This window comes from Panthera onca, chromosome D4, assembly GCF_046562875.1.
Source record: "Panthera onca isolate mPanOnc1 chromosome D4, mPanOnc1 haplotype 2, whole genome shotgun sequence".
NCBI classification, from domain to species: Eukaryota; Metazoa; Chordata; class Mammalia; order Carnivora; family Felidae; genus Panthera; species Panthera onca.
In genome coordinates, this window is record NC_138351.1 from 12,368,698 (window position 1) to 12,394,952 (window position 26,255).

Genomic DNA, 26,255 nt, shown 5'->3' on the forward strand with positions numbered 1-26,255 from the left:
CCTTACTAAACAGGACCTAATAACAACCACAAATGTTTTTATTTTGATTCTTCCTCTGTCAGCCATGTGTCTGCTTATCTAGAGCTCTCTGATCCTCCCCAGATGAGACTTAGGAGCCATTTCAGTTGACTGGCCTGCTGGTTCTTGTTCTTACTCAGGTGCTGGAAAGCTTCAAAATCATGGACTATAGCCTTTTGCTGGGAATCCACATCCTGGACCATTCCCTCAAAGAGAAAGAAGAGGAGAACTCACAAAACGTGCCTGATGCTAAACGGTCGGGGATGCAGAAGGTCCTCTATTCGACAGCAATGGAATCCATCCAGGGTCCAGGGAAACCAGGAGACGGGATCATCACAGAGAACCCGGACACGTAAGTGTGGTCGCCTACCTGCCCACCCTCCTGGCCGGGGGAGCCCATGTTGGTGAGGTAATTAAATGCAGTCATGTTCCTTTCCTGGTGGCTCTTGGAGAATGGCTTCCTATCTGGTGCTAAAATGGATCAAGCAGCCTTCGTTTCTCTTCCTCTGCGGATGACTAGAGGAGTAGCAGCTCTTTGGGTTATTATCATTCTCTGATGCGCGCGGTTTCAGTGTTTCAGATGGCCCCATTTTTGAACAGGCTGGAAATGTTTCTACCCCTATTTACTGCATATTCAAAACAGGCACCACGACAGGAGACTATGAATTTGAATAAACATGCGTTGAAGCAAACATGTGACAGGAATTACGTTCACAATTCAGAGCCACTTATCCACATAAAAAGATTCTGCTGTTGTAGGTCCTGTACTCTGGCAGATGTAGTCTCTTGGCCTCAGCCAGATGTGATGGTAACTGCAGGATTAGTTGGCACAGAGAAAGTGCTTCTTGACTAACAGAAACAGCTACAACCAAAGAAAGCGATTGAAATGGTTGACTATGTCATGAGTGTTCACCAGCTGTGCAGGAGACTGAATGAAGGGCATCATTTTCCTAGGCCATAAGGGGCTGCCTTCTGGGGGTCTCCAACAATGACTAAATCACAGGCATGTTTCACCTTTAGAAAGGAACTCCATACGTATTAAAGCTTTAAAAATTCCTTTCTTATGAATCTGTCTCAGTGTCCAATAATCAATTAAACCAATTATTCTCTATCAGTATAGTGAGCTACACAGCCATTAAAAAACGCATTAGCATTGAATATGAGGAAATGTACATCGTTTAGCAAATGAAAAATGCAAGTTGTAAAATATGCTAACTTAAATGCTTTTGCGGGCTAATAAATACATATACACATACGTTTCCCCTGGAAAGGTGTACCAAATGCTAATAGAAGTCCTTGGCATCCTTGGAATGTGTTCTTTTGTATATTTAAAATCTCACAGTAGATATATAAAAGTGTTGCATTTTTAAAACGTAGTGTTTTGGGGCACCTCGGTGGCTCAGTTGGTTAAGCGTCTGACTTTGGCTCAGGTCATGATCTCACAGTTCGTGAGTGTGAGCCCTGCATTGGGCTCTGTGCTGACAGCTCAGAGCCTAGAGCCTGCTTCGGGTTCTGTGCCTCCCTCCCTCCCTGCCCCTCCCTTGCGCTCTCTCTCTGTCTCTCTCCCTCTCAAAAACAAATAAACATTTTAAAAAATGAAATAAAAAGCAGTATTTCAGTATATTTTGAAAATTCATGCTTGCAGTTTTAAAATAGGAAGAATTTTTTTGTTTGGATTCTTCTCATCCAGCTGTCCAGAGGTGACAGCTCTGGTTTCACTCTCCTGTGTGGGAAGTATATCATTCTGGATTCCCAGGAAGACTCTACCCAGGGGCGGGGGGGAAGGAAAGAAAGAAAGAAAAGAGAAAAGGAAAGCAAGTCCAGAATTCTTAAAGTTGTCCATTTTTATTTAGTCTATTTTAGAAATTATGTCCACTTCCTAATATATGTTGTAAAATCTTCTCTCTTTTGCCCTATCAACAGAATGGGAGGCATTCCAGCTAAAAGCCATAAGGGAGAAAAACTACTTTTGTTTATGGGCATTATTGACATTCTGCAATCATATAGGTAAGTAATTTGGGGAAGAAGCCTTTATTTATTTCAAAGTAAATCAACAAAAGGCTTTGGGAGTGATTTTATATTCTCATTTTTGTTTCTGTCTGTTTACATTTAGGTTAATGAAGAAGTTAGAACATTCCTGGAAAGCGCTTGTTTATGATGGGGTAAGTGACTTACCATGTTCCTTGTTAAACTATATATTTCTCTGATTTCTCAGACTTCAACGTATGTGTAGGAAGTCACATCAGCAGACCAGACGATGTTCTCTTTTTTGTTGTTTTTTTTTAACATTTATTTCCGAAAGAGAGAGACTGAGGGTCAGCGGGGGAGGGGCAGAGAGAAAGCGAGACACAGAATCCGAAGCAGGCTCAGGCTCTAAGCTGTCAGCACAGAGCCCAATGCGGGGCTCGAACCCATGAGCCTTGCTATCATGACCCGAGCTGAAGTCGGTTGCCTAACCGACTGAGCCGCCCAAGTGCCCTAAAAGGATGTGTTGTTTCTATGTCAAATCTCCAGGACCCTCTTACAAGAGGATGCTGGGGAAAAGGGGGAGGGAGACTGATTGCAGAGCCCCTGGGAAGAACAGGAGGACCATTGAAATGAGATTCTCGGTTCTCACCGGAGTAAGCTGTGGAGCGATCTGAGCCTGACTTTGGTGGGACACAGCCCTGGATGTGAACCCTGCATTCACCACTTTACTAACCGTGTGATCCAGTCACATTGCTTGTTATTTGGCCTCCCTGGGCCTGGTTTCCCATCTGTACCAGAGATATAGTGATAGCCCTCACAGGGCTAATGCAGGGATTAAATAAAATAATACACTGTCGTGTTCGACACAATGCCGAGCACAATAAAGACGGAAGAAGTGAAAACTTACATACAAGTTGTTACGGATGTACGTGACTAAGACTGAACGGTGTGAGGGTCTCTTAGACCCAGAGTTGCATAGCAATCAAAAAAAAAAAAAAAAAGAAAAGAAAACAATCAATTATCCAGAGGTATTCTCCCTCCCCCTCTCCCTCCTGCCCACTCAGTACACAGACACGTTCCTATCTACGTGTTACATGCGAAGTTTTTGCTACTGATGGAACATTTACTGGCCTCGGCCTCCCTCAGTTAATAACCTGACCACAGAATATATTGGGCAGAGGTTTGCTCGCACATTTTTTAAAGATGTTCGCAGCTGCTTTCCTTTGAAAGAAGATAAATTATAGATATTATTCTCTTCCTTTATTGGAAAAGAGCACTGACTTCCTCACTTCTGTGGAAGGCTGGTAATAACCTCTCTGCATGAAAGATCTGCATTTTGTCCCCAGGCTGAGGAATGGGCTTTGTCAGAATGCACTCGTAAACAACAGGTTCACAAGTTTGCTTCTGAGAAGTAAATGTAGGCTTACTATTTAAATCGAAGATTCCTTTTGTTTAAAGGCCAAGATGGCGGACTAATATTCTCCCTTCCAGCTGACAAAAATAGAGACTGTTTAATGCCTTTTTTAAAATATTTATTTATTTTGGGGAGAGCATAAGCGGGGGAGGGGCAGACAGAGGGGGACAGAGGATCTTAAGTGGGCTCTGGGCTGACAGTAGGCAGCCCGACTGATGTGGGGCTCAAGCTCACGAACTGCGAGGTCATGACCTGAGCCAAAGTCACATGTGCACCCTAGCCACCCAGGTGTCCCAAGACTGCATAATGCTTTAAACATGGAAAGGAAAACAGCCAACACCCTTCCCGTTCTGTTTCCTAAGACGACTTTAATTCCCTGTTACCAGACTAAGATTTCTGATCTGAATGGCCTAGTACTCAACTGGTCAGATGCATCTAAGAGGCCCCTACCTTTGTCTAGTTAAAATATATCTTCCGTGTTTTGGTGGTGGTTTCTTTTTTTTAAGAGAGTCTCTGTGTTGATTGTTTACTTGTGGAATTACAAGCGGTAAATAAGACTCACTTTTGTTTATTTGCAAACGTGCCTCTTATTTAAACAATGTTTCTTCATACCAAAAGAGAACCACAGCCCAGCTTCTCTTGGAAAGAGAAGGTCTGGGTCTTAATCATCTTGCACCATAAGATATTCCTCAATATCTTATGCACTTGTTGTGAATATGTGTCCACTTCAGACAGGAGCTGCCAGAGTACTGGGGGGGGGGGGGGGGGAGGGGGGGGGGAGTGCACGTCAAACCAGTAGGAAATTCCCACCACGTCTGCAACATCACTGTCTAGGGGACCTTGGCCAAAGAAGGTTCCTCTACGCTGTCCTTCATTACATGCTAATTACAGAATTACCTTATGCCTCATGTAATTCCCTATTTCACAGATGAAAAAAAACGGAGGCACCAAAACACTGCCTTTCTCCTGGATCACACAGCTTCTTAAAGTTAGAACTAACACCAGAACCAGGTCTCCAGACCCCTGGTCCAGTGTGGGTTTTTCCCTCCACACCTGGAGCGGGAACTTCATACCATCTAAATTTAAACTTTCAGAACTTTTTTTTATTGGAATCCACAAACTTAGAATCAAAATGGAACATTAATTTGTTTCTGGAAATGTATATCTTGGAGAGCAGGTAAATGATCACTGAATAAACATACAGAATTCGCTTCTTCATCCATCTCCTGCCCTGGATTTGTAATAAAACGCCCCTTCAGTCCTGAAGACTCCTGCCAAGCATGAGAGAATTGAGTTAACAGTTTAATTCAATTCAATTCTATCTAATTAGTGGATAATTCAGCATAACGGAGGTCATCAGTCAGCCGTGTCCCCTCGGAATCTTCCCCGTGTTTTGCACCATTTTACTAGGAGATAAAACCAGTGCTCCTTTTTGACCTAGATGCCATTTTTCCATTAGGGTTGTTTTGCTTATTTGTGTCCCCAGTTTTTTTTTAAATTTTTTTTTAACGTTTATTTATTTTTGAGCAAGAGAGCGCACGAGCAGGGGAGGGGCAGAGAGAGAGGACACAGAATCTGAAGCAGGCTCCAGGCCCTGAGCTGTCAGCACAGAGCCCGACGCGGGGCCCAAACCCACAAACCGTGAGATCATGACCTGAGCCGAAGTCTGGCATTTAACCGACTGAGCCACCCGGGCGTCTATGTCCCCAGTTTTTGTCCCCAGCTCAAACCGTTCTCCTTCATTTCAGCTGAGACTTGAGGTGCTCGTTGCCTACGTGTGAAACAAAGAATCTAAAAGCCCCACATGGCACACAATGCAATCAGAATCAACTTATTACATGTTTTGCTTTATAAAGCAGCATCTTTTTGCTAGCTCTCCCCAGCCCCCCTTCGTACTCTGTTTCATCATGAGTATCCACAATCTTTGCTCAGATTGTCTTTGCCTCCTTCCGCAGCCTGACTCTTGGGCACCACAGGTCACAAGACTTTGCTCTTCTCTGGCTCTCAACATCCACACCTTCTGGTTAAAGACATGGGCTTAACAGAGAACCGATTGAATTAGATGGTTCTTCTAGCTTAAAATGAACTGCAAGATAAACCTGTGATAACTGATTTGTATTTTCAGGATACTGTTTCAGTTCATCGACCAAGCTTTTATGCTGACAGATTTCTAAAGTTTATGAATTCCAGAGTTTTCAAGAAAATTCAAGGTAAGGTTCTTAGAATTTTTTTTTTTTTACTTTTAGCACTTACTTGCTGACTTTCTGGTGTGTATCCTTCCAAGATTTTTAGTGGAAGGTTTGGACTAATTTATCTCCCAAAAGCTGTGATCACTTAATAATTATGTAATTACCAGTAATTTACTGATGCCATAATCATTAGAGTCTTATTGTGGAAAAAATTAGAAACTGCCTAACTATCCAGTCCTGTAATTTACAGATTATATGATGCATTAAATATATTATGGTACAATCTAATGGAATAATATGTACAATAAAATTCATATTCTAAAGGTACATTTAGTCCTTATAGACATAGATTTATTCACACAGACACACACGTATATGTAGTTCATTGGTTTGCATATGTAAATTCACAACAAATGCTAATGGAATATATAAAAATCTGATACATTAACAAGAAAAAGGATGAAAACCAAACGATCATCTCAACAGGTGCAGAAAACGCACTGGACAAAGTACAGTATTCATTCATGGTAAAAACTTTCCACAAAGTAGGTTCAGAGGGAACATACATCAACATCACAAAGGCCATACATGAAAAACCCACAGCTAACATCATACCCAATGGCGAAAACCTGAGAGCTTTTCCTCTAACATCAGCAGCAAGACAAGTATATCCACTCTCACCACAAGCAGTGCTCAAATCTTTGGGCCTCAGGGCCACTTTACGCTCTTTTCAATGATTAAAGACCCCGAAAAAGCATTTACACTTGTGGGGCTATGTATATCACTATTTAGCATATTAGAATTTAAAATTAAGGAAAGTTTTAAATATTCATTAATTCTTACAAAGTAACAATTTCAAAAATTGCGTGTAAAAAGGTCAGTTTCAACAAAAAGGTAAAAAAAATTTCACATAAAAAATAATCATGAAGGGATGCCTGGTGGCTTAGTTGGTTAAGCGTCCAACTTCGGCTCAGGTCATGATCTCACAGTTCGTGGGTTCGAGCCCCACATTGGGCTCTCCTGTCGGCTCATGCCCTTTCTCTCTCAAAAATAAATAAACATTAAAATAATAATAATAGTAATAATTAGGAAAAGCAATATTTTCTAAAACAAATAATTGACTGAGAGAAGTGGTATTATTTTACATTTTTTCAAAGCCCCAATTCTGGCTTAATAGGAGACATCTAGAATCTCCTATCAGCTTCTGAATTCAGTCTGTGGCTAGATGTCCTGTGGCATCTAGAAAACTCATTAGAGAGTGAGAAAGGCTAATTACGCCTTAATATTGTTATGAAAATAGGTTTTTTTAGTTATTTTATTTGTTTTTGTTAAGTAATCTCTACAGCCCTGTGGGGCTCCAACTCATGACCCCAAGATCATGAGTCACAAGCTCCACTGACTGAGCCAGCCAGGAGCCCCTGAAAATAGTTTTAACATTGAAGACCTTCTAAGAGGGTCTCAGGAGCCTCTAGTACTCCCTGAACCACATTTGAGATCCTCCAACTTAAAAGTTTTAAAATATTATGTTGGAAGACAAGAGGTGAAGGTTCATAAAAGTCAGCAGACAGAACCTTAAAGCAGAAGCCAGTGCGCGTAATCCCTTCACACCTAGATAGCAGGTGTCGCCATTGTCTTCATAGGATGAGGAGTCAAGGTGAATGTGACTTATTTGGGCCACTTATTTTCCAGTAAAATCCATTTTGATCAGTTTTTAAACATTCAAAATTTCCTCCCCTCCAAGAAAACCCAGGTCTGGTTTTATCTCTTCTCCCCCTCACGTCAGCCAGGAAATAGAATGCTAGCGAGCGAAGAAATGAATACCGCTTAAGACAACTTCAGAGAAAAGAAAGACACCTTGGGTTTCCTGCTTTCTCCTTCTGTGACCTTGGGCAGGTCACAGCTTTTCAGCTCTCTATTTCTGGTCCTATAAAAGGGCTCAGACAACCGTTGTCTCCCTCAGACAACCGCTTGGGTAATTTGAGATATGGAGTGTGATGTTAGTCTCCAAACCCTAAAACCCTCTACAAAAGTTATTTATGATGATGATCATATGATTATGGTTATAAGACTGCTCACAAGACACACAGACTTTTCCTTCTCCAGAACTGGAGAGAATGCCCACCATTCTTCCCCATTTGTGTGTCCCAAAGTCCTTGTCCAATTAAGTTCTTGCAAGCTGCCTACGGGCAGGCCCCAGATGAGCGTTGCAATCTAAACTCTGAGCTTCCCAAGGCCAGACGCAATTATTCTAATGCATCAGCTGTCAGGTCCCCCCTGCATGCAAACCTCCACAGGTGGAGAGACACTGCCAAATACCAGTTCAGGCAAGGCATAAACAAGCCGCAACTTCTCTCCTCTCCAAGGAAATTCTTTAATAACTGCGTTGAGCCAAGAAGAATTATTGGAACGAGGACTGAACAGAGATGGGGATTGTGTGGCTGCGGCTAAAACAGCTCCCAGTGATGTAGCCGAAGTACAGGCACAGCCTTCAGCGAGCAGGATTGATAGCGAAGTCCATTTGCCCTGGTTCGGGTTCCCAACACACTTCTGAAGTTGTAGAATGCTCTTGGGACAAAGGTCAGGAGTGAACGGTACATCTGATATAGCCGTGACCTCGAAAAGACCCAGAGGGCAGGAAATTTCAGTGGAAAGTCACTTAAAAGAAAAAAGCAACCCGAAGTAACTTGACTAAATTAGGCTTCCTGAGTATAAGATTAAACATTGGCATGTTTAGAAATTCCTAGTCCCAAGTTAATAAAACCAGGGTCATGAGAATTCTCCTTGCTTTACCATCTGCCTTTACCAACCCACCCGACCTCCTCCTAGCACTAGGAAAACATTGCTTGGAGGCAGAAAAATTCTCCTTTAGCCTCAAAACATTTGAATTTCACCTCGGGTGAGACTTAACTTCAAAATCTGGAGCTGTATTCCAGTTTGCATGGACTCTAGGCCCTTGTAATCGAAGTCAAGTCACTGCGGACAAAAAAAATTGCCCAAACGCCAACAGTTTTGTCTCCCTTTCCTCGTGTATGTAAATCAAAGTTTCTTGTTTTATTTCTCCTCAAACAATGACTAATAAGGTAATAAATAAAACCTTAATTAAAAATATTAATGTGCTTTTACAGTAAGTATCTTTCTTTGTCACTCCTTTGTCCTTCCTGTCTAGCTTTGAAGGCCTCACCTTCTAAAAAACGGTGCAACTCCATCGCTGCCCTGAAGGCAACCTCCCAAGAGATCGTGTCCTCAGTTAGCCAGGAATGGAAGGATGAGAAGCGGGATATGCTGACCGAGGGGCAGAGTTTCAGCAGCCTTGACGAGGAAGGTAAAGACATTCAACTTAAAAAAAAAGGTGGGGGGGGAGGAGTTCTTCTGATCTTATTTATATAGGTGATGTGGATTCACAATAGAACAATTAGAACATTAGAGGGGCGCCTGGTGGCTCAGGCGGTTGAGCGTCCAACTTGAGTTCAGGTCATGAGCTCACAGCTCTGAGTTCGAGCCCCGCGTCGGGCTCTGGGCTGACAGCTCGGAGCCTGGAGCCTGCTTCGGATTCTGTGTCTGCCTCTCTCCCTGCCCCTCCCCTGTGCAGGTTCTGTCTGTGTGTCTGTCTCTCAAAAGTAAATACACGTTAAAAAAATTTTTTTAAAAAAACATTAGAACATACCTGCTCTCAGAAACAAGACCTGGGGGCACCTGCCTGGCACAGTAGGTAGAACTTGCCACTCTTAATCATGAGTTCAAGGCCCATATTAGGCGTAGAGCTTACTTTAAAAAAAAAAAAGACACAAATTGTGTTAATGAATTTTCTAAAGGATACTTATAGTATGACTCGCTTACTATAAATTTTTTAAACACGTAAACAATATAATATATGGCTTAAGGTAAAAAATGTTAGAAATACACTAAGATATTCAGAAATAAGGATCAGTCACCCCACTACCTGGAGGTGACACATATGAACATCTTTGTGTTTTTACTACTTGGACCTTGTTCTGTGCATGTGTATAATGTGTGTGTGTGTGTGTGTGTGTGTGTTTCAAACATACACATTATATGCTTATATGTATGCACATATACATATACACACACTGTAACAATGAATTACCAACTTATTTAGGTCTTTAATGAATTTAATAAAAGTTTTAGAACTTTCCTCTTGCTTGTCATATATCCCTACCTTTTGTTAGATTTCTTCTCTAATGGGTAAAGATGTAGACCTGTATTTTCTATCTTTCCAAAGGGTATCTTTTGAAGATGTGGGTTTTCTGGCGGTTTGTTGCTGCGGTGTTAGACCTCACCTCTTTGCTCGTTCCTTTGTCACTTGCTAGCTAGAACTCCTGGTACAGTGATGAATAGAAGCGGTGACCGGGCGGCCTTGCCTTGTCCTGATTTTAAAGGGAAGGCTTCTCACATTTCACTGTTGAGAAAGAAGTTTGCTGTATTGGATACCCATAATCGGGTCAAGGAAGTACCTTTTTATTGCTGGTTTGCTAAAAGTTTTTATCAGGAATGAGTATTGAATTTTATCACATACTTATTTGTCTGTCTGCTTGAATTGATTAGGTGTTTTCCTTTTCTAATTGTTAAAGAGGAAGTGACAGTTTCAACTTCTTTTAATCTATGTATTCTTCTGGGAATCCCAGCAATTCCTGAAAATTTCTTCTACTTAGATTAGCTCTCCAGGGGCGCCTGGGTGGCTTAGTCGGTTGAGCCTCTGACTTGGGCTCAGGTCATAATCTCATGGTTTGTGAGTTCGAGCCCTGCCTAGGGCTCTGTGCTGACAGCTCACAGCCTGGAGCCTGCTTCCAGTTCTCTGCCTCCTTCTCTCTCTGCCCTCTCCTGCTCACACTCTGTCTTGCTCTCTCTCTCTCACAAATAAACATTTAAAAAAATTTTTTAGGGGCGCCTGGGTGGCGCAGTCGGTTAAGCGTCCGACTTCAGCCAGGTCACGATCTCGCGGTCCGTGAGTTCGAGCCCCGCGTCAGGCTCTGGGCTGATGGCTCGGAGCCTGGAGCCTGTTTCCGATTCTGTGTCTCCCTCTCTCTCTGCCCCTCCCCCGTTCATGCTCTGTCTCTCTCTGTCCCAAAAATAAAAATAAAAAGTGTTGAAAAAAAAAATTAAAAAAAAAAAAAAATTTTTAAAGATTAACTCTCTTCTCGGGGTTTTCTTTTCCTCAGAGTCACTAGGACAGGGTGATGCTCCTTCTCCCCTCCTGCAGCACTTACCCACATGTTCCACGCTGGGATTCTTTCTTTTCTCATCTCCCTAGAAACCAGCTCAGACCCAGATACAGTGATACCAACAAAAGAGTTAATGAAATGCGCTTGCTCCTCTCTCTGGCTGGATGGCTGCAGTTTGTGGCAGCCGTGACTCCCTTTTCCTAAGCACCTCTGCACCAGCACTGTCCCTCCCACACTGCTGGTCTTCTTAGGGCACACAGAAAACTGTAAGGTGTCTACAGTCTGGGAAATAGGATTAATGGATTTTTAAACTGTATTGGTTCATCTTTTTTTATTTTTTTTTAATGTTTATTTTTGAGAGAGACAGAGCATGAGCGGGGGAGGGGCAGACAGAGAGGGAGGCACAGACTGCAAAGCAGGCTCCAGGCTCCGAGATGTCAGCACAGGGCTCGAACTCACGAACCGCGACATCATGACCTGAGCTGAAGTCGGATGTGCAACTGACTGAGCATCCCCCGGTGCCCCATAATCTTTCAAATAGGATGCACCATGTGACTTCTGAAGTTAAAGCAACAAGTCTAGTTGTCAGTCTGGGGGGGAGGAAAGGGGTATAATACATACACTACATAACATACAGAAAGTCTGGATGGAAACATTGGAAGTAGGGCACATGTGCTTTTCTTCAGCTGAGCTCTGGGACCCACTGTTTCATATCTAAATGAGTTTATCTGGACAGTTCTTTCTACAGAGTTTTTATCATGCTGTGTACTTGGGGCCTTCCATTTTCATAGTGCACCAAATTGCCTCTAGTTATTAATCGTCTCTTCTGTGCCACTGTCAGCATATCTTGGTTGTATTAGTTTTCTGGGGCCATGTAACAAATTACCAGAAAGCCAGCCACTTAATAGAACCTCCAGTGATTAGCTCACAGTTGTGTAAGTGAGAAGTCTGGAAAGGCTCCCCTGGATTCTCCGGGCACCGTTTATCAGGGATCTGAAGGTATCAGCTGGGCCGCGTTCTCATCTGGAGGTGTTGGGAAAGAAATCCTCCCAGGTCATCGTGTGGGCAGAATTGGCATCCTTGCGGACCCCATGCCTGCCTGTCTGATAGCTGTGGGCCACATCCGGCCCCTCGAGACCGTGCACATACCTTGCCAGGCAGCCCCCTCCCATCTCCAACAGCCCTTCTCCAACAGAGAATTTTGTACAAGTGAATCCTTCTCTCACTTCCAATCCCTGACTGCCAGACACACATTTAAAAGGCTCAAGTCGGGGCGCCTGGGTGGCTCAGTCGGTTGAGTGTCCGACTTCGGCTCAGGTCACGATCTCACGGTCCGTGAGTTCGAGCCCCGCGTCGGGCTCTGGACTGATGGCCCGGAGCCTGGAGCCTCCTTCCGATTCTGTATCTCCCTCTCTCTCTGCCCCTCCCCCGTTCATGCTCTGTCTCTCTCTGTCTCAAAAATAAATAAACGTTAAAAAAAATTAAAAAAAATAATAATAATTAAAAAAATAAAAATAAAAGGCTCAAGTGATCGGGCGCCTGGGTGACTCAGTCTGTTAAGCGTCTGACTCTTGACTTCAGCTCAGGTCATGATCTCGTGAGATCGAGCCCCACGTCGGGCTATGTGCTGGTAGTACAGAGCCTGCTTGGGATTCTCTCCGGTCCTCTCTACCCTTCCCCTGCTTGCACACACTGTCTCACTCAAAATAAATAATAAGAAAAAAAAAAGGGAGCTCAAGTGATGAGGCCAGGCCCATCTGAATAATATCCTCTAAGCTGGAGTTAAGGAATTAGTAACCTAATTACACCTGCATAATTCCTTTTGCGGTGTCAAATTTATAATTACAGGAGCCAAATCACATTCACTGATATGACCCCCACTCAGAGGGAGATGGTCCAAGCATACATATCCCTGGGGATCATCCTAGAATTCTGTCTACCATGTTAGTTTCTTAAAAAAACTGAAGGATATAGGAGCTTGAGGAGATAGTTCTCTGTTTTAAAGAGCTGCTCCTAAGAGATTGGGGCTCACCAGTGTCTGGCCCAAGTTGCTGGACAGGTCGCTCAAACAACCTCTGGTTGATGAAGTCAAGCTGGGTGCACCCAAAACTGGAGTCTTGATGAGCTCTTTTCAGTCCAGCCCCATCTGCCTTATATTGAGTAGCAATCCTTTCAAATCTGATGGGCAGTGATTTTTCGGACCCACTTTTCAATGTTATTGAGAGTTTCAGTGTTTTCCTCTATATTGAATGAGAAGGTGGGATCAAGCATATTAAAGGTCACTAGTCAGTTGTCCTATAACATTGAAGGCCTCTCTGATTTTTGCATGTTGAGTGATTGGGGTACCTGCTTTTTTATACAGTCTGTTACCATCTGTTACTCATCATGGTAATTCTTTATTTTGACCAGAATAGGACGCAGAGATGTACCGTCTCACACATTTTACTTTATTTTATTTTATTTTTTTTTTTTAATTTTATTTTTTTTTAATTTACATCCAAATTAGTTAGCATCTAGTGCAACAATGATTTCAGGAGTAGATTCCTTATTGCCCCTGACCCATTTAGCCCATCCCCCCTCCCCCACCCCCTGCAGTGACCCTCAGTTTGTTCTCCAGATTTATGAGTCTCTTCTGTTTTGTCCCCCTCCCTGTTTTTGTATTATTTTTGTTTCCCTTCCCTTATGTTCATGTTTTGTCTCTTCAAGTCCTCCTGTGAGTGAAGTCATAGGATATTTGTCTTTCTCCAACTAATTTCGCTTAGCATAATACCCTCCAGTTCCATCCACATAGTTGCAAATGGCAAGGTTCCATTCTTTTTGATTGCCGAGTAATACTCCAGTGTGTGTGTGTGTGTGTGTGTGTGTGTGTGTGTGTGTGTGTGTATCCCACATCTTTATCCATTCATCCATCGAGGGACATTTGGGCTCTTTCCGTACTTTGGCTATTGTCGATAGTGCTGCTATAAACATGGGGGTGCATGTGTCCCTTCAAAACAGCACACCTGTATCCCGTGGATAAATGCCTAGTAGCGCAATTGCTGGGTCGCAGGGTCGTTCTATTTTTAGCTTTTTGAGGAACCTCCATACTCTTTTCCAGAGTGGCTGCACCAGCTTGCATTGCCACCATCTCACATATTTTAAAGTGTGTCCGGTCTCCTGGTCCAGAGTCCAGCCCTTCCGTGCCTACCCCCTTTCCCTCTGTGCCTCGCTCCATCCTTTCATCTCCCCCTCTTCAAACCCCACATCTAAAACCTCACACTCATGCGATAGTGCCTATTAGGACCATTTTCCATTCGTACGCTTCCTAAACATGCACAATTTTGAGCCTGTCGTGCCAATAAAGGGATCCCAGAAACACCTTAAAGTTATGTCATATTTATTATCGCCTGTCTTTGTTTAGCTTGGGGGAATGATGAAAAAGAGTCTAGGTACACATGGTGATGCTGGTTAACAACAGTCTGTTGTATATTTGAAAGTTGCTAAGAGACTAGATCCTAAAAATTCTCATTACAAGAAGAAAAAAAAGTGTTGTATTGTGACTACTATGTGGTGATGGATGTTCACTAGACCATGATGATCATCTCACAATGTACATGTTTATCAAATCATCACGTTGAACTCTTAAAATTAATACAGTGTTATATGTCAATTATATCTTCATAAAAATTTAAAAATGAAATATTGGGGTGCCTGAGTGGCTCAGTCAGTTGAGTGTCCGACTCTCAATTTTGGCTCAAGTCCTGACCCAGGGTCATGGGAGCAAGCCCCGTGTCAGGCTTCGTGCTAAGTGTGGAGCCTGCTTAAGATAGTCCCTCTCTCCCTCTGCCTCTCTGCCACCCACTCTCTCTCTCTTTCTTTTTTTCTCAAAAAAAAATAATAATGATGATGATGATGTCTCCCTAGGTTAAAAAAATCACCCATTCTCTCTTTCTTTCTAAAAAAAAAAAATAATAATGATGTCTCCCTAGGTTAAAAAAAAATCAGTGTGGGCCTAGTTATAAAAGTTTAAGGACCAGGATTTGTCCATAACTGTTATGTCCGCAGTGTTCTAATTTTTTTTTAATTTTTTAGCATGTATTTATTTTTGAGAGAGCATGAGCAGGGGAGGGGCAGAGAGAGAGGGAGACACAGAATCCGAAGCAGGCTCCAGGCTCTGAGCTGTCAGCACAGAGCCCCACGCAGGGCACAAACCCATGAATCATGAGATCATGACCTGAGCTGAAGTTGCACACTTAACCGACTGAGCCACCCAGGTGCCCCACACAGTGTTCTGTTTTTAAAGCAACTCTGTTCTGTGTGACTGACCTGTCATTAAAGCACTGTCTCTACCAGGCTGAGCAGTAAGGGATACAAATTTGTCCAAAGTTTAGGTTAGGATGATTAAAAATGGTCTGGGAAGCATGTGTTTCCCGGCTGTTAAAAAGTCTGAGTACTGGGGCGCCTGGGTGGCTCAGTTGGTTAAGCGGCCGACTTCGGCCCAGGTCACGATCTCGCGGTCTGTGAGTTCGAGCCCCGCGTCGGGCTCTGGGCTGATGGCTCAGAGCCTGGATGCCTGCTTCCGATTCTGTGTCTCCCTCTCTCTCTGCCCCTCCCCTGTTCATGCTCTGTCTCTCTCTGTCTCAAAAATAAAAGTTAAAAAAAAAATTAAAAAAAAAAAAAAAGTCTGAGTACTTAGATCTAAATTGAGGAGGATAAATACGTGCATATCCCAGGGAGGGAGAGCAGGTGCCCTGTGTGTTTCTACATTGGCCAATCATCCTGTTAATCTCTGTCACATTATCTCCTTAAGCTCCTACGAGCTTTTGATGTCATCTTTTGAAACAGTAAATCACTTTCTTAGGTTTTTCAAAGAACATTCATAATATCATTTCCATAAGCTGTTTTGTAAATTAATGCAGTCCCCTTTCTGTTTAACCTGTTTGCAAGGAGCTGTCTTACGGGTCTGCTGTAGTTCAGACGAGTGAGGTGAATTCATCATTTAACTCGCAACCTGATCTGCGAAATGAGTGCTTTTGACTCGACTCCACTGCATTTACTACTGAGATTCACGAGTCTCTGTTCTGCTTTTGTCACCCAGCCCTGGGATCCCGACACAGGCCGGACCTGGTACCTAGCACTCCTTCACTCTTTGAAGCTGCTTCCTTGGCAACCACGATTTCTTCTTCTTCCTTATATGTCAATGAACATTGTCCACACGACAGGACTACGCTCTATTCAAACAGGTAAGACTTCGCGCGATCACATTACCCGTCTGGCTGTTACCCCCTTAGTGCCACAGTTACACGGGTATCTCTGAACAAGCACATGCTGTCCCTGACAACCAGGGTGTGACCGTCACCTCCCCTGTAAGTGAGAAGAAGTGAAAACATGCTTGGTTTTTACTATGTCAAGAAGCACCTCTAGGGGAAAACCCTTCTTGTGTTTCTTCACAGTTAATCATTATGTCCTATAGACATTATATACTCAGTTCTCGGGAAAAAGATGGATGTTTCATCATTTCATCATTTCACCGTTTCTTATGAATGGATTTTTTAAGCAGGTGTTCTTGGTTAATATTGCACATAGCTGCAAAGATATTTGAATATTCCCTTTTCGTTCGAGTGACCTTAGTGGCCATGGTAGAAACAATACCCCCCAAAGTTGTCCCCATCCTAATCCCTGGAACCTGTGCCTTATATGTTACCTTATAGAGCAAAAAGGACTTTGCCAATGTGTTTAAGTTAAAGATCCAAGGCGGGAAGTGTATCTTCAATTATTAAGGTTGTCTCAATGAAATCGCTTGAAATGGTCTTTTTTTTTTAATATTGTTTTATTAACACTACAGTGGTAGGCAACTTTATGCTTCTGTTTTTTCCTGGATCACTGAGTCACACAGAATTCAAAATCCACTAGGAGGCTGAGAGCCTTTACATTAAATGTATCCTCCCTAAAAATCCTTAACTGTATGCCAGTCTGTCCTCAAGCAGTAAAATTCAGTTATGCACAGGTCTTTGTAAGGGGAAGACAGAAAGGTTAGGGTCCGATAAAGAGAATTGCAGAAGCAGAGGGCAGAGAGAGATGTTAGAAGGCCCCATGCCGCTGGCTTCAAAAGGCGGAGGACAGGGCAGTGAGCCCAGGGAAGCCAGCAGCCTCTAAAAACCAGAAAAGCCTAGGAAACAGGTGCCCCCTTAGAGCCTTCACCGAGGAAGACAGATCTTCCAACATGTTGAATTTCAGGATTTCTGACCAGAGCTGTGAGAGAATAAGTTGTGTTGTTTTAAGCCATAAGTTTGTGATAATTTCTTATAGCAGCAATAGAAAACTAATACAGTGACTCTCAAACATGCTATGATTTAATGTTTCAGTGTTGGGGGGGGGGGTGGTACTATTATCTCCTAAATAGAGAGTCACTTAGTTATTAAATACTTTGGCTTTTTATTTTTATTTCTTTCTCTGTTTATATTTAGAGGGAGCGTGTGAGGGGGGAGGGCCAGAGGGAAAGAGAGAGAATCTTCAGCAGGCTCCACGTTCTGCACAGATCCGAATGCAGGGCTCAATCCCACGACCTGAGTCGAAATCGAGAGTCAGACGCTTAACTGAGTCAGCTACCCAGGCGCCCCTCGATACTTTTGCTTTTTAAACAAAACATTGTCAAATATTGATTCTAGCAATAGGAGATGATATCTTTACACAAAGATCACAATGTTGCCTATGGGCATAGCTGATTGATTTTTCTCTTTCTATATATGCAATTTTGGTTTTTTAAATTTTTTTAATGTTTATTTTTTTTTTTTTAGAGAGAGAGAGAGAGACAGTGCACAAGCAGGGGAGAGGCAGAGAGAGAGAGGGAGACACAGAATCTGAAGCAGGCTCCAGGCTCGGAGCTGTCACCTCAGAGCGTGACACGGGGCTCGAACTCACAAACTGCGAGGTCATGACCTGAGCCAAAGTCGGTCACTTTACGGACTGAGCCACCCAGGCACCTCTGTATATACAATTTTGTAACTAGCTTCAGTTGCTGGACAGGGACTGCTCTGTATATGTTCCTGATAATTATCTGTTAAATGTTGAACTGGCTCTTGTCAAAAATCTGGCTCTTGAGAATCAAGATTGGATTCGTGCAGGTAAAGTCCTTCTGGCACAAGTCATTTTCCACCTCCACGGTTGCAGCGTGGCTCACTTCCAGAATGAGGACTCCGTATGGTAGGCTCCTTTTTAACATACGCATATTTGTAGATTCCAGCTTGGTCTGGAAGTTAAGGTTTGGTAATTGGAGCTTCTGTAGAAATTTCTTCCCTCTTGCCGTTTGCTGCTCTCTCTGCTAGATACCGGTTGGGGGATAGTGGGTGAGGCAACCAGTCTTGGTCTGGAGAAGTGGAATGAATGGCAGGGTGAGCCTTCAGTCTTAGTAGGGCTTCAGTTTAGATTGCTCGGGTGGAAAAGCCAACAAATGAGGCTCCATTATAAATTACTCAACTCATCTAAACTGTAAAAGAAATTTGGTTCGCTTCCTTAGGCTAGAAGAATTTAAAGTGACCTAGTGGTGATGTGTACCTGAATGTTCAAATTTGTGACATAAATAGTCAAGCGACAGCTTTCCTATCTGTGTGGTATAGCTAAACACCATTGTTTTGCTCTCACGTAGAAATAGCGGCTCAAAAAAATGGCTGGAAAGTCACAGGAAGCTCCTTGCAAGGTCAAAAAACAATTCCACATGAAGGCCTGGTGGTTTCTTTTTTTTTTTTTTTTTTAACGTTTTTTTATTTTTGAGACAGAGAGAGACAGAGCATGAACGAGAGAGGGTCAGAGAGAGAGGGAGACACAGAATCTGAAACAGGCTCCAGGCTCTGAGCTGTCAGCACAGAGCTCAACGCGGGTCTCGAACTCACAGACCATGAGATCATGACCTGAGCCGAAGTCGAAAGCTTAACCAACTGAGCCACCCAGGCGCCCCAAGGCATGGTGGTTTCTTATGTTTGCTACTGTTCTCATTATCAGGGTCACGTAATTGGATATGCTATTAATTTATCAGAATTTTCAGCACAAATACAAAAGGGGTTTTGGCTTGTGGGTTTGTTTGTTTGTTTGTTTGTTTGTTTGTTTGTTTTGGTGGCACTAGTCGTTAGTAAGTATGCAGTATCTTGGCCAGAAGTATTCAATTCTTGGGTATTCATAAAGTTCCCCCAGCGTCTGGAACTGTCTCCTTCCTAGCCAGCGTTGCAAGCTACCTCTGCATACTCCAGGGCTGTGGTATAATTCTTGGTACTTTTACTTATGAGGATGCTGGTTATCATATATTGGATGGGGAAAACAGTGTTATCTGTGATATTTTTCCCTTCCTTTTTTGAAGTGAACTGTTGGAGATAAACCTTCTTTGGCATGGTATCTCCAACTTGCATTTTGATATGCTTAGCGGGCAGGTGGCAACAAGAAACCACTCTGTCTTAGACAGAAAGAGATTTGATACGGGGAATTAGGTGCTTGCAAAGTCCCTGAAAAGGCTCTGGGCTAGACATCAGGAAATCGCTCCTGGATAATGCCACTGAATGGGCCCACCAATAGCCCCGCAGCCTTGGCCGCAGTCAAGCAGGTGCCCTGCCAACAGAACGCAAGCTAGCGAAAGCATTTTGGTGATCCCTGAATGTTTTTAAAATAAGCTAACATTTGGGGCGCCTGGGTGGCTCAGTCGGTTGAGCGTCCGACTTCAGCTCAGGTCACGATCTCACGGTTCGTGAGTTCGAGCCCCAAGTCAGGCTCTGGGCTGATGGCTCAGAGCCTGGAGCCTGCTTCCGATTCTGTGTCTCCCTCTCTCTGTGCCCCTCCCCCGTTCATGCTCTGTCTCTCTCTGTCTCAAAAATAAACGTTTAAAAAAAAAAATTTTTTTTTAAATAAAATAAAATAAGCTAACATTTAAAAATCAAGCAGTTTTGGGGCGCCTCGGTGGCTCAGTCGGTTAAGCGTCCAACTCTTGGTTTTGGCTCAGGTCGTAGTCTCACGGTTCGTGAGATCAAGTCCTGAATCGGGTTCTCTGCTGATAGTGCAGAGACTGCTTGGGATTCTCTCTCTCCCCCCTCTCTCTGCCCCTACCCTGCTCTCGCTCGCTCTCTCTCAAAATAAATAAATTTGAAAAAATAATGATAAAAATCAAGTCATTTCACTAAAATCCCCTTTTGAAAAATCAAAAGGGCCCGTTTAGTCTGGGCCCCTCTTGGCTCTGTTGCCTTTGGCATTTATCCGCTGGAGGGGGGAAGCCTGGACCCTGCTTCCCTCACCTCTGATGTCTCCTGCCTGTTCCTCTGGGCATTTCTGGTTTTAGCCTGGAGATAGAAAAGAAGCCAAAGACGTATCTCCTATCTTAACCACTGCTTTAGGGGAATCATAAGGAAAAGGGGCCAAAAAGGCCCAGAGGTGCTAAACAGAAACCTCTAGCCTGTGAACTCCTGGGAATCAGTATCCCTACCTCCCCCCCACCACCCCCAACCCTAAAATAAACAAACATGATTCTAAGTCTCTTCTGGCCTGCTCAGTTTTAAAACCTAATCCAAATAGCCTGGAAAGAAAATGAGTTGAATATTAAACTTATAATTCACATCAGGTTTTTTTTTTTTTTTTAATCTGTGAATCATTTTTGTGTTAAGGCACAATGGCCTGTTTTGTCCATTTTGACTCTGTGCCTTACCTGTCTGCACTTAAATAAGCCATAAATACTGCAGCTAGCAATGGTCATTCTGTCAGTCTTTTTAAAATCCTTTGAAAAGTGTCGATTAGTGTCTGGATGTGTCCACACCTGAATTGTATGTTGCAGTGGGAAAACTGCTCTCTCTTCAAATTATTCCGCCTTTTAAGGGACTAGTCTCTGTAACGGCAAAAACTCCAATTGCAATCTCTTCTTCCCCTCCTCCTCCTCCTCCTCCTCCCCCTCCTCCCCCCCCTCCTCCTCCCCCTCCTCCCCCCCTCCTCCTCCCCCTCCTCCTCCTCCCCCTCCTCCCCCTCCTCCTCCTCCCCCTCCTCCCCCTCCTCCTCCTCCCCCTCCTCCCCCTCCTCCTCCTCCCCCTCCTCCCCCTCCTCCCCCTCCTCCTCCTCCCCCTCCTCCTCCTCCTCCTCCTCCTCCTCCTTTTTTGTTTTTTGTTTTTTTGGAAGTGTACTCTAAAAATTGAGTAGGAAGCAAAGAAAAGGTTGTATTTTTAAAGTATATATTTAACCTGATGATTGGGAGTCCCTGTTTTCACAGTACAGTTTGGTGTTCGGGCATGTAGTTCATAGTGATGGAGGCAAACTCGGGTGGGCACGTGCTTCCCAGTCAAATGGCGGGATTTAAATTTTGAATCTTTGATCCTTAAAGTCTTCTTTCCTAGGCAGAGCTCTGTTCTTTTAGAGGGGGTATAAATGAGCACTAAGAAATGCAGAGGCAAACGTGTTTTACCTCAAAGATAAGAACAACTTAATACTGTGGAAATTCGCTACATGCAAGAATTTTATTTCTTGCCATGAGTCCCGGCACCTTTGGTAGCAAAGCTGACGGTCTGATCCTGCACAAGTATCGAAAGCCCTCCTGCGTCCCAACCTATTTATAGCTTCCCCATCAAAAATACCTTTACCTTTGGGGCGCCTGGGTGGCTCGGTCGTTAAGCATCTGACTATCGATCTCGGCTCACATCATGATCTCACAGTTCATAAGATCAGGCCCCGTGTTGGGCTCTTCACTGACAGCGTGGAGCCTGCTCGGGATTCTCTCTCTCTCTCCCTCTCTCTTTGCTCCTGCCCCGCTTGTGCGCTCACTCGCTGTCTTTCTCAAAATAAATAAACATTTTTTAAAAAAGGGGAAAAAATGTCTTTACCTTGATCACTGCTCTGGCTGCTCTCCTGTTTTTCTAGTGACTGTTTCAAATAGCTGGCTCATCCTAGAAGCATTTGGAGTGTTACAAGAAGGGCAGTTATGTCACAGGAGAAGCCACTGGTCATCTGCACATAGAGGTGACAGCTGGCAAAGGCCCCCTAAATGTTGAGTCCAGCATCAGAGATCTCAGAGGCTGACCCAGGGGATCTGACTGCAGTTCTCTGCCATTTTTTTCCTGCCACTAGAATCTCATAAAGCCAGGAGAGCACGGGAGTGACCATACAGACATGTCTAAAAGACCAGGAAAGAGAAGTGCAGAGACATGCACATTCTGTGACCTGCTGCCACAAGGTCACACAGTGTGCTGGTAGGATTTAACTGGAACACGGGTCTCGGAGGCCCAACCTCACATTCTCTCCTCCGTACCCCCCGTTCACTAAAGCCTCTTGTCCTTGTGCTGTTGTTCTTGCTGTGTGTGCTGTGCGCGGGGAGGCTGATGGGCCGGGGTTTCCTAACATGAACTCTGGCTTCATGATTGAGCCACTTTTTTGCCGCTTAATAACTGAAGTATTTCTGTTAGACAAAGTGGTGGGTCTATATGAATGTCTACCAGTGACGTTTGTTCTAGAAGTCATTGGCTAAGTTTGCTTATTAAGAACATCACGATGGGGTGCCTGGGTGGCTCAGTTGGTTAAGCGTCCGACTTCGGCTCAGGTCATGATCTCACAGTCTGTGAGTTCGAGCCCCGCATCAGGCTCTGTGCTGATGGCTCAGAGCCTGGAGCCTGCTTCTGATTCTGTGTCTCCCTCTCTCTTTGCCCCTTCCCTGCTCATGCTCTGTCTCTCTCTGTCTCAAAAATAAATAAACATTAAAAAAATTTTTTTAAATAAAAAAGGAACATCATGACTAGGTGGCTCAGTTAGCAGGGCATCCAGCTTTTGATTTTGACTCATGGGTTCTTGGGTTTGAGCCCTGAGTCGGGCTCTGTGCACCTGACAGCATGGAGGCTGCTTGAGATTCTCTCTCTCTCCCTCTCTCTCTGCCCCTCCCACACACTCTCTCTCTCAAAATAAATTAATTAAAAAAAAACCATCATGGCTATGGGAACTTTTCTATCATAGCAGTAGTCGTATTTCAAACCATCGATAATGATAGGATCACAATAGTATAGTAATAGCTAATTCTGGGACAATCCTAAGAGTCTGTGTTAAGTTGTTTACATGCATTAAAGGGATTTAATTCTCCCAAGCAACCCATTATGGCCATCATATTGATTATCTCCAGGCACGCTTCACAATGTTAGGTCACCCCCCAAGGTCGAACGGCTGCCAGGTAGAGCCATGGTCTCCAGGCACAGCACTGACACAGAGCGTGAGGCCCCAGCCTCAGCCCCTCACCGGCTGCCCTCACCTGTGTTGTCCCGGCTCTGACCACGTGACCTTGAGACGACGCTGCTCATGGAAGTTGGGTAACACCCACACAAGTTGTCTCCCTCCTCCGTTTCGTGCGTTTTGCCTTTTCTTCTTCCGTGTGATTGTTAAGTGAGGATTTTCACTTCTCCAGATGTGAGAGACCAAGGGTTCAAACGCTAAAAATATGACCTACTAACTTAAGTCCACAAGAAACCTGAAATAGCTGTTTCTTCAAGTTTTTATTTCTAGCTCTTCGAGTAGACTTCCGTGTCATTACATGATCCCAGAGAAGAGACTTTTGTCAGGTATCTTTCTGCTTGATTTAGAAAATCCCATATCTTGCATTGACCTAATAAGGTTAAGAAGGGACATTTGTGACTTAAGAGATGAGAGGAGACGAAGGTGGGTTGCAAGAACTTTCTAGCAGTTCCGGTCCTCTAACAATAACCTCAAGGGAGGGACAGCATGTGCCCGTGACATCTGCCGTGCACCTAGCGGCTGCCTGCTGAACCGGGTGCCGATCTGGGCTGCACCAGCCCCTCAGGAGGTCTCTGTAGCCCTATCTGTAGATGCTGAATATTCAGTATCCTCTCCAGACCCTTTGCGCTTTTATGGTTCCTCATCCGGTTCGTCCTTCCTTGCAGACAGACCACATCACCACCACTGTTCCCCACCTCCGGCCAACAACCATCATTATAAGTCACCATTTAGGACATTAGCCCCCAAAACAGCCCCTTCGACGTCTCTAATGTTGGGAAAGTTACTTTACCTTTCGGGCCTCGGTGTCCCCACTTGTGAAATGTGGATTATCATACAACTGCCCCAAAGGGTTGTTCTTACCATGAGTTGAAATGGTAATTGGAAAGCCCTCACTGGTACCTAGTAAACACCATCAAAGTGTTTGTTAAAATAAAATAGCAAGACCTCATTGTTTTTGTCAAAAGGCCATCCAGAGTGCTTTGTTGGGTAGCGTCTGGTCAAGGAAATGGAAAACACATTTGGAATTTCAAACAGAATTTATTTTTTTTAATGTTTATTTATTTTTGAGAGAGGGAGAGAACCAGCAGGGGAGGGGCAGAGGGAGAGCAGGACAGAGGATCCGAAGCTGGCTCTGCGCTGACAGCCGACGGCCCGATGTGGGGCTTGAACTCACGAACCATGAGATCATGACCTGAACCAAAGTCAGACACTCCACCGACTGAGCCACCCAGGGGCCCCTCATACAGAATGTAGTAAGAGGAATCGGTTACCCGCTGTGACCGGAGGCGTGTAAAGGGGACGTTGCAGAGAAACCCAGGTAAGTAACTGCAGGCTGCGGCTCCCGGCACCTTACAGAACATAGACTCACGAAGGAGGCCCCACCTGGGGACCTGCTGCCCCCATAAGAGCAGGGACATCGGAGTAGGACATCACCAGAATTGCTGGGATAGCGGCAGGGACACAGCTGCTGCCGGAAACACTGCCCTCGGAAGGAAGGAAGGAAGGAGCACGAGAGAGAAGAGGACCGAAAGCTTCTCTCTGCCCATCCATCACCTCATCATCCTCAGCCCGCAGAACCTGGCACTGGAGCCTGAGCGGTGTAGTTCGCTGACTGTTGGCCGCAGCTTCACAAGGTAGAGTTGAATTAAGGTATCAGTGGCAGCCACAGCCCACAGGGCAAAGACTGGAGATGCAAGGTCACTTAAAAAGAGAATTTGAATGATCAAAGCTTGATACAAAGGCAGAGAGTGCATACAGGAACAGGAATCGATCTGGACTCTATACGCTAAAAGGAATCACAGAGCCAACTTATTGCCGTGACGATATAATCGTCGTATGTAAAACAGACGTAATTTTTTTCAAATCAGCTGTGTCACTGGGGATGCCAGTATTTACCAGCAAGCCTGTCCAATCATCGATAATGCTTTCCCTGCCTCTGCGCTAGAACGGATGCTGGTGGTAAATGCCTCTAGAAATGTGTCCGCGTGGGATAGATAAAAAGCTTCTTGAGCTCAAGAACTCCACAAAGAGATTTGTAAGCCTGGGGATGCTGGGTGAGGACCTCCCCCCACCCCCCCTCGTCCTCCCCGCCCCCGATAGAGCAGCAGATACGTGTTCAAGGCTGGGCATCTGTCGCCCATGCCCTAGCCAGACACTTTTATTGCTGGTAATACCCTACCTACCCCATCACATCAACTGAATATAACTCAGTCTGGAGTGAACACACGCGAGGGGCTGGTGGATACGGTGTCCCTTCTGTTCTTCATATAACGAAGAAAAGGATTTAGTCACCTCTTCCCTAGTGTCGGGAAACCAGGTGACCAAGCAAATGATGATGCGGGTTTGGGAAAGAGTAACTAACACCCTTCAGGATCCTCAAGCAAAAACCTGCCTTGTTACCCAGGCTCCCAGGAGAAGATCTCATTTGGGGAATTAGGACCATTTTAAGCCCTGCTGGGATGACAGGCAAAGCAAACAGTGATGTCCCCTCCCTTTCCAGTTGTGACTGAGGCACCTGCAGAGAAAATTGGAGCTTGATAGAAGCTTCATAATATGCCTGCCAGTTTAGTTTTCCCCTCCTCAACCTCAGCACAAAAAAAAAAAAAAAAAAAAAAAAAAAAAAAAATCACATAGTCTGCACCTGGATTTTACTCGATGCCTTTTTTTTTTCTTTTTTTGACAAATTGTGGAATTGCTTCTGAAGTGATTAGCTTTTCAAACGACCCTTCATATATTTTGGCATGGGCAGGAAATTGAAGTGAATTTTTCAAATATCTGACATTCTATGAGGAATCATTTAGGATTCAGCATTAATTCAAACACTCATTTTTTCCCCTGCTCTCTTTTATTCATTTATTCATAAATTCGACAAATATTCCTCGGGCCCCAAACATGCCAGACGTTGTGCCAGGGGCAGACGTGATTCCTCTCCTCCTGGAGATCAGAGTCTAGGGGGGGAATGTGTCATTACACAACTGTAGAGTATTTAGATTTTTTTTTTTTTTTTTGCTGAGGTATAATTCATACGTAATGTTATTTTAGTTGCAGCCGTGCAGCCTAATGATTTGACAGTTGTCTGTATTGCACAACAGTCACCACAGTAAATCTAGGTACCATCGGTCACCACACAGAGTCACAAAACAAAGCTTTTTTCTTGTGATGAGAACTTTTAAGATTTACTCTGTTGGCAACTTTCAAGTTTGCAAGACAAGGTTGTTGACACGCTGTCCATACGCTGCATACTACATTCCCCTTACGACTTATTTTATAACCAGAAAG

General features: G+C 44.1%; 1 protein-coding gene across 4 annotated transcripts in view; it reads left to right on the forward strand.

Moving 5' to 3' along the window:
- The window catches only part of PIP5K1B (phosphatidylinositol-4-phosphate 5-kinase type 1 beta), a 309,163-nt gene that overhangs the window by 217,601 nt on the left and 65,307 nt on the right, over nucleotides 1-26,255 (forward strand). For all 4 annotated transcript variants that reach the window (XM_060610120.3, XM_060610118.3, XM_060610119.3 and 1 more), the window contains 6 exons: nucleotides 159-370; nucleotides 1,942-2,025; nucleotides 2,132-2,180; nucleotides 5,526-5,610; nucleotides 8,756-8,911; nucleotides 15,847-15,991. In XM_060610120.3, coding sequence (XP_060466103.2) covers nucleotides 159-370; nucleotides 1,942-2,025; nucleotides 2,132-2,180; nucleotides 5,526-5,610; nucleotides 8,756-8,911; nucleotides 15,847-15,991 — 731 coding nt within the window. The remainder of the gene's footprint in view (nucleotides 1-158; nucleotides 371-1,941; nucleotides 2,026-2,131; nucleotides 2,181-5,525; nucleotides 5,611-8,755; nucleotides 8,912-15,846; nucleotides 15,992-26,255) is intronic.